The sequence below is a fragment of the Bos javanicus genome, chromosome 2, assembly GCF_032452875.1.
Source record: "Bos javanicus breed banteng chromosome 2, ARS-OSU_banteng_1.0, whole genome shotgun sequence".
NCBI classification, from domain to species: domain Eukaryota; kingdom Metazoa; phylum Chordata; class Mammalia; order Artiodactyla; family Bovidae; genus Bos; species Bos javanicus.
The window spans coordinates 62879747-62893396 of record NC_083869.1 but is presented as its reverse complement, the minus strand read 5'-3'; the positions used below and the strand labels follow the sequence as shown (position 1 = coordinate 62893396).

At 43.4% G+C, this 13650-nt stretch overlaps 1 protein-coding gene across 7 annotated transcripts in view; it reads left to right on the top strand.

Annotated features, from left to right (window-relative positions):
• Positions 1-13650, top strand: part of MGAT5 (alpha-1,6-mannosylglycoprotein 6-beta-N-acetylglucosaminyltransferase) — a 398273-nt gene that overhangs the window by 359968 nt on the left and 24655 nt on the right. For all 7 annotated transcript variants that reach the window (XM_061439540.1, XM_061439539.1, XM_061439514.1 and 4 more), the window contains 2 exons: positions 1849-1965; positions 10343-10417. In XM_061439540.1, the coding sequence (XP_061295524.1) occupies positions 1849-1965; positions 10343-10417 (192 nt within the window). The remainder of the gene's footprint in view (positions 1-1848; positions 1966-10342; positions 10418-13650) is intronic.

Below are 13650 nucleotides of genomic sequence, written 5' to 3'. Positions count from 1 at the left end.
TTTGATTTACATGGCAGTTATGTTCCTGGAAAACTCAATGTGTATTCAAATTGTGCCAAAGAGTAGATTCTGTGAACCCACATGAGAGCTTGGGAGGCATGTGAAGGCCTGTGGGGAGTGGACAGCTCTGCCCCATGCAAGACTGTTATCCCATCTCAAGGCATCTGGCATCCTTGGTCCTCAGCCAGGGGCTAGGAAAGCACCCGCCAACCCAAGAACTGAACATGTGCTCACAGGGTCTAGAATGCTGTCTTTATATCACACCCTTATAGGGATACAAGAATAAAGGTGGGGATACGTCTGAGGGGCAAATTTAGTTTTCTCAAAAACTGGGTTTTTTAAGAACTGAGAGTTACCAGTATTCCTCTGGGTCTCTTTGGTCACCCTTTGTTTTTAAAATAAAACCTCCTTTAGAATAAAAGCTGCCTTTCCTTGCTTTTCTGATCACAAATTGTCTTTATGACTGTTAAGGTTCCAATGTTCTGCTGATGATTATTACAAAAATTCTGTTTTTTCTGGTTTTCTTGTTTCTCTTTTTGTCACCTTTCATATGTGCCATTACGTGTCGTTCTATGACTTTAAAACCTGTAATGACTTTATTGCAATTTTATTATGCTTATCTGTCCTAACCAGTATTTTATAGTAGATACTACTTCCCTCCAGGTGATTTTCAGGGCTGGGATATAACTGAGGAAATAATGTTCATTATTTCTTGGCATGATTTGAGGGATTGAACAGCCACTTGTAACAGCCCCCACATCACCTGGTTATGACATGTAACTCTTTCTTCCAGATGGTATTCAGGGTATGGAGACATCACTGGACCTGCCCTGTGGGTCTCAGGCAGGGCCATGGCCCGCATCTCACTCTCCAGGGACCCCTAGACTCCTAGGATCCCCTCTAAAGTGCCCAGGGTCCAGGCCCAGAGGGTCTAAGACAGCCTGGCTGTATGTCTTTTTTTTAATATATATTTTTTTTTCATTAAAAAAATATTTTTTCTTTACTTGAGACAGGTCTCAGTGATAGCACTCGGGATTGTTGATCTTCGTTGTGTTATGTTACATCTTGCATGTTGCAATCTTTTAATTGTGACATGCAAACTTTTAATTGAGGCATGTGGGATCTAGTTCCCTGACCAGAGACTGAACCCCAGGTCCCCTGCATTGGGAGCTCAAAGTCTTAGCCACCAGACCACCAGGGAAGTCCCCATGTGTCTTTTTAAATGTCCCACATGAACCTGATGGGTACCCACAGGCACTAGGGGTGATACCAGCCGGGCACACCTTACAGCCTTGGTTTCCTTACCTGAACCCATCAGTGCTGTGCATGCGAATCCAGAGGGTATACATATCCAGTCCTGACTTCGGAGGGCCCAGTGGATGTCCTGCTGGGTCAAAAACAGAGAAGCTACAGAGCCCTCCCCCTTTTGTTATTATCTGCTTATGAGGTTGACTTGGCTTCCCAGGTGGCTCAATGGTAAAGAACCCATCTGCCAGTGCAGGAGAGGTAAGAGACACAGGTTCGATCCCTAGGTCAGGAAGATCCCCTGGAGGAGGGTATGGCAACCCACTCCAGTATTCTTGCCTTGAGAATCCCATGGACAGAGGAGCCTGGCAAGCTACAGTCCATCGGGTCGCAAAAAGAGTTGGACACAAATGAAGTGAGTTAGCTTGCACGCATGCTTATGGGGTGCTTAGGAGGTTTCCATCGTCAGGAGGAAGAACAGAAAATGACTTGTTACCTACACAAGTCCAACTCTGAATCATAGACAGCATTACACTTCACCTGGCACAGAAGGCTGAAAAAGTCAGTGTTCGTGAGACTGAGGCTCTGTTTTTCCTTTTCCAGCTGACGTCGCAGCATCCTTACGCTGAAGTTTTCATCGGCCGGCCACACGTTTGGACCATTGACCTTGGCAATCAGGAGGAGGTCGAAGATGCCGTGAAAGCGATTTTAAGTCAGAAGGTTGTTTCTTTTATTCCATCTTCTCCATTGGTAATGTGAATGGGATGGGGTGGAAAGCATCCCAGCCCCTTTGTTCGAGTAGTTAGAACATTTCCATGTCAGCTTAACTCTGGCATTAGAAAACAGCCCAGCTAAAGGGCTGGCCTGCAGATTTGGTGGATGTTCTATGACATGGAAACAGAGCTGGTGTCCAGATGAGTGTGGATTCTGCAGATCTTTTGACATGACTCCTGGGTCCCATGTACAGTAATAGGAGCTTGAGTTGTTACTTGAGTCTTCGACCTAATTATGTAGCTCTCCTAAAGATCATGAAAGATAGTCCTGCTCCCCTGCAAAAAAAAAAAAAAGAAGAAGAAGAAGTGAGACGGATAAGGAATAATTAAGGAATTACTGGGAAATGTTTTTCTATAGCATCTATTTATTTGACTTTTCTACCTATACATCTTATAGAGTTTTATATAAGAAACTAACTTCTCCGGACTTTTCCTGATGAGTTCAGCATCATGTATTAAATACCTACTGTATGCACAGCACTTTCAGAACCACTGTAGAGGATGCTTACTTCATAAACATAAAGGAGGCTGGTTCCACTTAGGATCTAGCGGCACCCCCTCGGGCAGTTACTTAACCTCTGAGTTACTAACCTTCCTCATCCTTGATGAAGGATAGTTTCATCTGGTTTACAGATGCTTGAGAAGATTCAATAAGACAATGAATATAAAGTGCTTAAAGGCAGTGGCAGCATCATAATAAACATTTAATCAGTCGTATGAAGTCAGTAGGCTTCCCAGGTGGCTCTAATGGTAAAGAACTCACCTGCCAATGCAGGAGACATGAGAGACACAGGTTTGCTCCTTGGGTCAGGAAGATCCCCTGGGGAAGTGCATGGCAATCCACTCCAGTATTCTTGCCTGGAGAATCCCACGGACAGAGGAGCCTAGCAAGCTACAGTCCATAGGGGTGGCAAAGAGTTGGACATGACTGAAGTGCCTTAGCACACATGAAGTCAGTGTTAGTATTACATATGCCATAGTATTCTTTTTTATTGAAGTATAATTGATTTACAGTGTTTGTTGTGTTTCAAATATACAGCAAAGTGATTCAGTTATCCGTATATAAGTTCTTTATCATATTCCTTTTCCACTATGGCTTATCACAGGATATTGAATATAGTTCCCTGTGCTCTTCAGTAGGACCTCGTTCATCCCTTCTATGTGTAGTGGTTTGCGTCTGCTAGCCTCGGCTCCCAGTCCAGCCCTCTCCTGCAACCACAGTCTGTCCTCTATGTCTGTGAGTCTGTTTCCGTTTTGTAGACAAGTTCATCTGTGTTGTGTTTTAGATTCCACAAATCAGTGATATCATACAATTATATGCCTTTCTCTGACTTGCTTCACTTAGTATGATAGTCTGTTGGTCCATTCATGTAGCTGCAAATGGCATTATTTCATTTTTGTGGCTGAGTAATATTCCAGTGTGTGTGTGTGTGTGTGTGTGTGTGTGTGTGTAGGTAACATATATACCATGTCTTCTTTATCCATTCTTCCATCAATGGACACTTAGGTTGTTTGTATGTCACGGCCATTGTAATACTATAATATTCTCATTTTTGTTAGTGATAGTCTTGATTTTCACTAGATTGTGAAACATGGGCAGGAACTATATCTGTCTCACTGCTGTGTTCTCGGGACCCAGCATAATGAGGTACCTAACAGGTGGCTGGGAAGCACGCAGGGAGTGAGGATAGATATTTGCAAGTCACCGCACTAAGGCGGAGTGTGTTTGGTGCCAAGATCAACATGCCAGAGATTGAGGAGTGTCTGTTTTCTCTGCTTTTTTTTTTTTTTAGTTGAAGCATAGTTGATTTACAATATTTTGTTAGTTTTCTGTGTACATAAAAATGATTCAGATATGTGTGTATACTCTTTTTTCATATTCTTTTCCATTTTACTTTATTACAGGATATTGAACATAGTGCCCTGTGCTGTACAGTATAGGAGCTTGTTGTTTACCTGCTTTATATATAACAGTTTGTCATCTCAAACTCCTAATTTATCCCTCCCCGCTCCTTTCCCCTCTGGTAACTGTAGGTTTTTCTGTGTGTCTTCTCTGCTTCTTATAAGGACATCAGGAGAATGCAGCATTGAGTTAAGTCTCAGAGGATGAGTAGGGATCTGCAAACCTACACTGAGAAGTGGGTTCAAGAAGATAAGAGTTGGAGGAACAGTGAGAGTCACGGGGAAGAGTCTAGAAAGGCATGTATCCTGGGAGGAGTCACCAATTGGCCATGTAAAGGACCATCTGACCCCTTTGAGAAATGTGTACCCCACAAGAGCCATTTTCAGCTTAGTAAGAACATCTCCAGGGAACAGGAGCATTCCAGTGTTGTCCATGTCCCTTTAGAGGGAGTATACTTATTGAGCTCTGGGGTGACTGCTCAGAGCTTCCCATCAGTGACGTGTACAATAACATCTCTGCCTCAACAGTTTAGGGCAGAAGTTCCCCAGACCTCTGGTGGCCCAGCCAAGAGGTGAAGTGCCTAGTGAGTCTGGTTGCCTCAAGTGTCTGCCGCACGTCTGAATCTTCCCCACCAGAGGGTCCTCCTCATAAAGATTGCAAGCTCTTTTTTCTTCAGTCTCAGAGTCCTCTAGGGTGTTAGCCTCAAGAGCTGCCATAGAAAGAACCACAGCTTGGTGGTTTAAACAACACAAATTTATTCCTTCATAGTTCTGGGGGCTCCAAGTCTAAAGTTAAATGTTGGCAGGGCCATGCGCCCTCTGAAGCCCCTTTGGGAGGGTCCTTCCTTGTCTCATCCACCTTCTGGTGTTCTTGGCTTGTAGCTGCAGCACTTTAATCCCTGTCTCTGTTGTCATGAAATGGTCTCCATATGTGTGTCTCTCTGTCTTTTCCACTTCTTACCAAGACATCAGTCATATTGGATTAGAAAGAAAGAAAAGAAAGTGAAGTCACTCAGTCGTATACGACTCTTTGCAACCCCATGGACTGTAGCCTACCAGGCTTCTCCATCCGTGGGATTTTCCAGGCAAGAGTACCGGAGTGGGTTGCCATTTCCTTCTCCAGGGAATCTTCCCAACCCAGGGATCAAACCCAGGTCTCCCGCATTGCAGGCAGACATGTCACCCTCTGAGTCACCAGGGAAGCCCTTACTGGATTAGAGTACACCCTAAATCAGTATGACCTCATCTCACTTGATTATATCTATTTGCATCTCCAAATAGAGTCCCATTCACAGGGTTAGGACTTCAACATATCTTTTTGGGGGGACAGTTCAACCCACAACACCTAGTTAAGTGTGCATGGCCTCAAAGAGGAGTAATTAAAAAGTTAATGTACAGACAGAAAATCTTGGATCATAAAGTTCAACACCTTGTAGCTAATAGATCCCTTTTGTCGGACAGAAATCTCGTGGGAATGCCTGACACATAAAGCACTGAGTGGCTGCCAAGTTCTGTCCACTCCTAAGTGAGGCTCTGTTCACTCCATGGAACATCTACTGTTCCACATTTTAAAACCCTTTCCCTTGGTGGTTTAAACAACAAAGATTTGTTTAAATAATTTTAAACTAAGGCCACTTAACTGGGGTGGGGGGGGTGGTAATTATAATAGATGATATGTAGGGAGAAGCTCTTTCTACACATGTAGAATGTCTCTATGCATCTTTATGAGCCTTATCTCATTTAATCCTTTACAGATAAGAACATTAAGGTTTAAAGAAATTAAATAATTTACCTAAATTCACACAACTAGTAAGTAGTAGGACCTGGATAGAAACTAGCATTTTGACTGGTTTATTAAGATAAAATTTAAAAAGAAAAAGAGCATGAAATGAAGTAAAGGAAAAAGTGAGAGTGAGAAAAAGAGATAAAATAAGGGATGAGAGTAATACAAAAATGATTGTCATCATAACCCTTAGTTCAGTTCAGTTCAGTCGCTCAGTCATGTCCGACTCTTTGCGACCCCATGAATCCCAGCACACCAGGCCTCCCTGTCCATCACCAACTCCTGGAGTTCACTCAAACTCATGTGTATCGAGTCGGTGATGCCATCCAGCCATCTCATCCTCTGTTGTCCCCTTCTCCTCCTGCCCCCAATCCCTCCCAGCATCAGAGTCTTTTCCAATGAGTCAACTCTTCACATGAGGTGGCCAAAATATTGGAGTTTCAGCCTCAGCATCAGTCCTTCCAATGAACACCCAGGGCTGATCTCCTTCAGAATGGACTGGTTGGATCTCCTTGCAGTCCAAGGGACTCTCGAGTCTTCTCCAACACCACAGTTCAAAAGCATCAGTTCTTTAGCACTCAGCTTTCTTCACAGTCCAATTCTCACATGCATACATGACCACTGGAAAAACAATAGCCTTGACTAGACGGGCCTTTGTTGGCAAAGTAATATCTCTGCTTTTTCATATGCTGTCTAGGTTGGTCATAACTTTCCTTCCAAGGAGTAAGCGTCTTTTAATTTCACGGCTGCAATCACCATCTGCAGTGATTTCTTATAACCCTTAAGCTTGTTATAAATGTGTCAGAAATTTGGTACCAAGATTTCTCATATTTAATTACAAGATTTTAGGTTATATAACACCCAAAAAAGCAAGAAAACATTATGCATTATTAAGAGAGGACTCTGTCAATAAAACCAGACCCAGAGATGACCCAGATGTTGGAATTATCAGATAGCAAATTTTAAATGCTGAGACAAATATATTAAAATGTTTGATGGAAAAAGTGAACAGCATATGTGGATGGGGGATTTCAGCAGAAATGGAAAAAAGAAATTTTAAGCCAAATGAAAAAATACTAGAACCAAAGGTACAGACAGTATCAGAAATGAACTCTTTCACTGGATTTATCAGCAGACTATACACAGCAGAGGAAAATAATCAGTGAACTTAACGACTTGTCAGTAGAAATTATTGAAGTTAGAGAAACAAGATAAAAAGAGGGGGTATATGAGATCTGTGGAACATCAAACAACCCAACTTATGTGTGATGAGAATCTTGGAGGAGAGAACGACCAGAAGAAACATTTGTGAAAAGATGATGGCTAAGAATTTTCTAAAATTGATGAATGACATCAACCTACAGATCCTGGGAGCTCAGTGAAGGCCAAGCAGGATAAATATGGAGAAAAACACAGTTAGGTACATTGTAGCTGAACTGTCAAAAATATAAGATAAGGAAAATAATCTTGAAAGTAGCCAGAGAAAAATTTATTATATTCAGGGGAATAATAGTATGAAAGACAACCAACTTCCTATTGGAAATAATGGAGACCATAAAAGATTCCATAGGAGCCAGAATATGTAGAGCCTTTAAAGAGATCACCATAGGGATTATGGATTTTATTCTAAGTATGATGGGTAGTTTTGAACAGTGGAATGGCATGACCTGTCTTACATTTTAAATCATCAAGAGAAATTACATGAAGTGTCTAACTTAAAATTCTCTAATTAGTAGATAAAGAAGAGAAGACTCAACCCATGGTCTTCTGCCTTCTAAGACCATATCTCATTGACTGGTGCCAAGCCACATGTCAGGTGGGGCCATGCAGGGGTTAACTGATCTCAGATTGTAGTTCCCATAGAAATCCACACTCTGACTTAGAATACTGAGTGATGCTAGAGGAGAGAGGAAATCCCACAGGAAGGAAGAAGGTAAAGAGGAGAAAATGAAGGAAAATGTGGGGGGATAGGGAAAGTTTCCAAGGCCAGGAGGGACTGCATGGTGCAGTCTGCAGGCATCCTTCCTGTGGCCATGACTAACAGTCCTTCCACCAGGCAGGATGATCAAACAGCTCCCCCTGCTTCTCCATAACTGGCCCTATTTGGGATTCTCAGTCATTGTGGTTTCACATTCCCTCTCCTTCCATTTCCCCAAAGAGGCCTTGACTTTCCCTGAAGGACTGACAGAAAACTCTCTCACTGACACACACACAAAATCTGTGCAACAGATCTAACATCAGAGACTAGCCAGTGTTCAATATTCCTTAAGCTGCAGAGCTTTCCCACACAGAGGTCCCTGTTCCCATCCACAGCAAGATGGCTCATGGAACTTACTGGCAGAGATGGTGTAAGAATATAGTTTCTTTTCTTTTTGGCTTTTCCTGTATAGGAAAATTGGTTCCTTATCTTTCAGAGTAGTGAACTGGCCACAGAGCAAGTAATGAGTCGGCATCCCTTTGGTTAACCTGGGTTTGGTTGGTAGGGTGACATAGGAAGAGGCATTTTTCTGTGTTTATTGCATGAGCTCTTTGAATTAATTCACTTTCATTTCTAATGGATGCCCTTTGGAATATGTTGTAGGAATTACCTTTGAGTGTTTAGTATGCTTTCTACCGCATAGCTGGACCTGTTGGTGGCATGACACATGGCCACTGCTGTTTGTTTACCTCACTCTAGAAATCCTACTTATCCCTTTATAAATGAAACTGACATGCCAAGTCCTCTATTATATGTTTTTTGTTGTTGTTCTTATTCCTCCATATATTTTCCCACAAACATGGGGGGAGACATATTCTCTAGCCAATTAGAGAAAGCTTCTGGAATCACTCACAGGTTGGTTAAATAAATATTTTTTAAAAGAAAATAAAAAGTATACATTGGGTGTAAAGGACTACGTTTGGGTTAGAGAGGGCACAGCAGGTGCAAAAGCTTGAGATGAAAAGATGCAGGATTGGAAGATATAAGTCAGTTAAAGAATTTTGTGCTCATCTGAGATGAACTATCTAGGGACAAAAGGACCTCAGTTCTTGCAGAATAGTCCTGCCCTGGTATGACAGTACTTATGGCTCTGCCTCTTTTGGCTCTCTCTGGGTAGATGTGGGCAGCAATGGCTGTGTGATATGTCATCTAATTGTGTATTCAAAGACACGTTATGAAAGTAACAATGATAGATGATGAAGATTTCAAATGTAATGTATGAATCAACACAGAAAATGGGAGAATATGCCTTAAGCCCAACTGCTTGACTTCCCACAGATGAGTATCGTCTCTGTCAATTTCCCATTTTCATCAGGCTTCACCTCACAGACGTTTTGTCCAGGCTTCCACCCTGTAGATTTGAGATAGGCAAGTGCAGACTTGGAGAAGGAAATGGCAGCCCACTCCAGTGTTCTTGCCTGGAGAATCCCAGGGACGGGGGAGCCTGGTGGGCTGCCGTCTATTGGGTCGCACAGAGTCAGACACGACTGAAGTGACTTAGCAGTGCAGACTTAAGAGGGAAGTGGTGAACGTGCTAACTGCTGTTGGGTTCTCTGAAGTTGTTAAAAATTGGATTACTGGTGATTTTCTCCCAAGTGTAATGTCCATTTCAGGTTAATAATGCCAGACGGCTGCCCCTGAAGACACAGACCTCAGAATGTTGGCATAGGCAGTGCAGAACTCCAACCCACTTTTCTTTCCCTTCCGTCAGGTATCACAGTATTGATCAGATTGCCTCCCCCACCCCAGTGAGGCACCTTCTGCATTACTTGCACCCTCAGATAAAGTCCAGGCTCCTGAGGGTAGAAATCTCAAGTCCTTTGTGGAAATCCAGTGACCTGCTTTCTAGCCTAGCTCGTTAGCTTCCATGATCCTAGTTCTGTCCTCCCACACTCCTTCTTTCAAGTAGTTTCCCACTACTTGCTCCCCATAGAACATCTTCCATATCTTGGTCCTCCCTCAGTCTTGGCTTGCTAGAATCATAGATGGTCTTAAGAGCCCAACATTAGCAGAAGTTGGCTTTGACCTTCTAGCCTCCTGGGACCTCTTGCTGAAATCTCTGTGATGTGTCATCACTGTGTTTTGCTCCATGAGTTCTTTGGGTACATATTCAGCTACCAGTACAAAAGGAAGTTTTTTCACCGTCATGAAATAACTCATTACATGCCTTTCTCAGGGTAGGAGGCCTGCATTCATTCACCAGGTGTTTGCTGGTTCCAGTGTGTGCCCTGCTGCTCAGCACCAGGATACAGATGATCCCGCAGCCATGGACCCTGCCCCATAGATCTTACCTTCCAACAACTGACCCTCTCTACCTTTGGTTGAATGCCTGCTGTGTGTTAGACACTGAACTAAGCACTTTACTTTTTCCCTCGATGTAATATTCACCACAGATTCCAAAGAATGGGTTTTTCTTATCACCATTTCACACATGAAGGATCTGAGGCTCAAAGATGGTAGTTCATTTGCTCTGGGTCCCACAGCTGATAAGGAACAGGGAGGTTGTGAAGACAGGTCTGCTGATTTCCAAGCTCATATTCTAAGCCCCTCACCTGACTGCCTGCAGGCATTGGCACCTGAGTGTGGGTGAATCAGTGGAGAAATAGGTACAGATTACATGAATCATGTCCTCCTCTTTCATGATCTGTTCTGTTTCTGCAGATTGAGCCATACATGCCATATGAATTCACATGCGAGGGGATGCTGCAAAGAATCAATGCTTTCATCGAAAAACAGGTAAGACTCTCCTAAGTCCATCTGTCCTCGCCATTCCCCCCCTTCTGGTACCCCAGGCAACTCGTGAATAAGTAAAAGCTCACCATGATCCTGTGAGATTTTCCTGATTTGGAGGATTCCACAAGCTAGATGAGGGCTTCTTGAAATTCTAACATATGAACTGCCATGGTCACCCAGAGGAGTCTGGCTGTCATTGGAGTAAAAATGTTCCTTGTGGGTGGAAGGTCAAATGGATACTGAAGGGAGGGACTGGATGGTCAAGATGAAAACCTCCTTCACCATCAGACCTGTGCCTTGTCCGGGAATCACACAAAGACTTGGGTGGGGAGGGGGACAGATAGATGGCTCAATATATGTCGGTAATTCCAAATAGGTAGGACTCTTTAGTGGTTTTCAAACGTTTTTAAAAATAGGATTCCTTTTCAAATGAAACTTTACTTGAAATCCAAGTATATAAAACAGATAAAAGCAAAACTTTACTTCCAAAGCTGGGGAGGGCTCCTAGGGTCCCACCACCCCCAACAGAGTTGGGACACTGTGTCTTGTGCTCAGAGAAGTAAAGGCCAAAAGTGTCATTGCCATCATTTTAAAACATCTTAATTCCTTAGGCTTCAAAAATAACACAGAGATATAAATAGTCAGGCCGAGAGCCCCCGTGGGCAGGGAAATATGAGGTCCTTGACCAGGTACAAGATATGAGGAGCTCTGCTTCAAAGCAGAGCATCTTAGTGCGATCAAGAGATCTTGACACATAGGCAGGGAGGACTCTGAAGGCTGAAAGTAGGAATGGCGTGTTCAGACTGAAAGTAGGCATGGACTGTAGGCCAAGGCAGGTTTCCAAGGAAAGATTTGAGGCCACAGACTGTGGTAAGCCATGGACATCCCTGAATGCAGCTGCTGGACGGGGCCAGCCAGAGACAGAGGCTTCAGGGGCCCGGGCCTGATGTTCTGAACGTTTGTTAATGGAAAGAGAGACTACAGTGCAGCCATCCACTGGCGTTCCAGCCCCTCCGCTGAGGCCTTCTGGCCGTATGACTTGGATGTGTTAGTTTCCTCCCCTGCAAAATGAGGATGATACTAGAACCTCAAGCGGCTAATGTGGAAATGAGCTAGTACATATGAAGTGCTTGGAACAAGGCCGACACATATGTTCAATAAAGACACACTATTGCTGTTGATTATTTAATATATATTATTATATTATTATGTGACAATGTATTCTACAGTAGTATTCATCAGACTTTACCACGAGAGCTGAGCATTTGAATCACTATCTCATTCACTCTTTATATGACACTTAACTCAAGAATGACAGTATCATTATCCTGACGGGGGCAGCCCTTTACATACAGACTTTACATCCCAACGCATCATCTCATTTATCCTCACAGTAATCCTGGGAGGTAGCAATCATCATCCATTCTCTGGATAACAAGAACCAAGAGTCTCAACCATAGGGCTCAGTCATGGAATCAGGGTTGGATGCTGGGTTGGTTTGAGCCCATGCAGGCTTGCGCCAATAGCATTGCCGGAGCCTCAGGCGATGACACTTATCCCAGAGCTATACTTCCCATCTTCTTTGATCTCAAGAAGCTGCCAGCCCTTCCCAAAGGTGCAGACAGGGATGCTGTGGCCTGTGGCAGTGAGATTTTAACACATCACAGACTTTACTACCCTTCCTGGAGGCTGAGATCTTACCAGGATCCCTGCCAGAACCCACTTCCAACTTTCCTGTCTCCACTTCCTCTCAGGGAAAATGGTTACTCACCACCACATTGTAAAAAGACATTTTGAATTTTATATCAAGAGTATATATGGTTTACAATACTGTATTAGTTTCAGGTATACAGCAAAGTGATTAAGTTATACATGTACATTCTTTTTCAGATTGTTTTCCCATTTGGTTATTACAGAATACTAAGTATAGATCTCTGTGCTATACAGTGGGTCCTTGTTGATTAGTATATATATATATTAGCGTGTATATGGCTTCCCTGGCGGCTCAGTTGGTAAAGAATCTGCCTGAAATGCAGGAGATCTGGGTTCGATCCTTGATCGGGAAGATTCCCTGGAGTAGGAAATGGCAACCCACTCCAGTATTCTTGCCTGGAGAATTCCATGGACAGAGGAGCCTGGCGGGCCCCAGTCCATGGGACCACAAAGAGTCAGACACGACTGAGTGACCGTCATTGTCACCTGTGTGTATATGTTAATCCCAAACTCCTAATTTATCCCCCGACCACCACCACCTTTCCTCTCTGGTAACCATAAGTTTCTTTTCTATTGTCTGTGAGTCTGTTTCTGTTTTGTTAAAAAAAAGTTCATTTATATCATTTTTTAGAATCCACATATAAGTGGTATCATATGATATTTGAAAAAACTTTATCATATTTATTTGAAGGCTGTCTTTCTTTCTTCCCTAAGATTCTTGAATGCTAGCCAGTCCTTAGAAGTTATCATGTGACCCATTCTTTTTAAACCTATTACTAGATTTCCCTTCAAACAGGAAGGTCCTGTTCCCCAAATAGACCTTGTTAAATGTTCAGGGATATAGGGCCACACCCAGTTTGGTCCCCTTGACATCCAAGTGCCTAGCCCTCTGCCTGTCAGGGAGAAGGTGAACAAAACTGAAAGAATGATTAAATGAATAAGGAAGGTAATGAGTGTGTGTGCTTTTCATTCCTGTGTGCCAAGATCCAGCAGGCTCATCTTGACCCTAATGACTTGGAGAGACAATTAATAAAATTGTTTCCTAGAAAACATACTCATAAAATTGCCCTTTCACACTTCTCCTGGGTAGAGATTTTCTTCTGCAGAGTTCTGCAGCTCACAGAAACCCAGGGGTTTCTTTTCTGCCTGCTGTTATTCATGCATCCGCTCTGTAAGTATTTGTCAACTGGAGGGGACTGCAGACTGTTCCTGGAGTTGGGGAAGAAGAGGTGTCAAAGGATGAGTCACTGTTCTTAAGTAGCTTCAGGGTCAGGATGATAGGCAGTGCTGCTGCCATTGACTACATCTGTCACAGCGACTACCCGGGTGTGCTCTGGGATCCTGTAACTCAGGTACAGGGTGGAGACGGGGGAGGGGAGGGAGAGTATCTGCAAGCACTTGGCGGGAGATGAGTCCTGAAGGCAAAGTGGGGGTACCTGAGAGGTCGAGATGTGAAGGCCTGGGGGAAAAAGAGAAATGGTGAGTTGGAAGGTGGCTGTGACTGAAGAGAGAGAGATGATGCA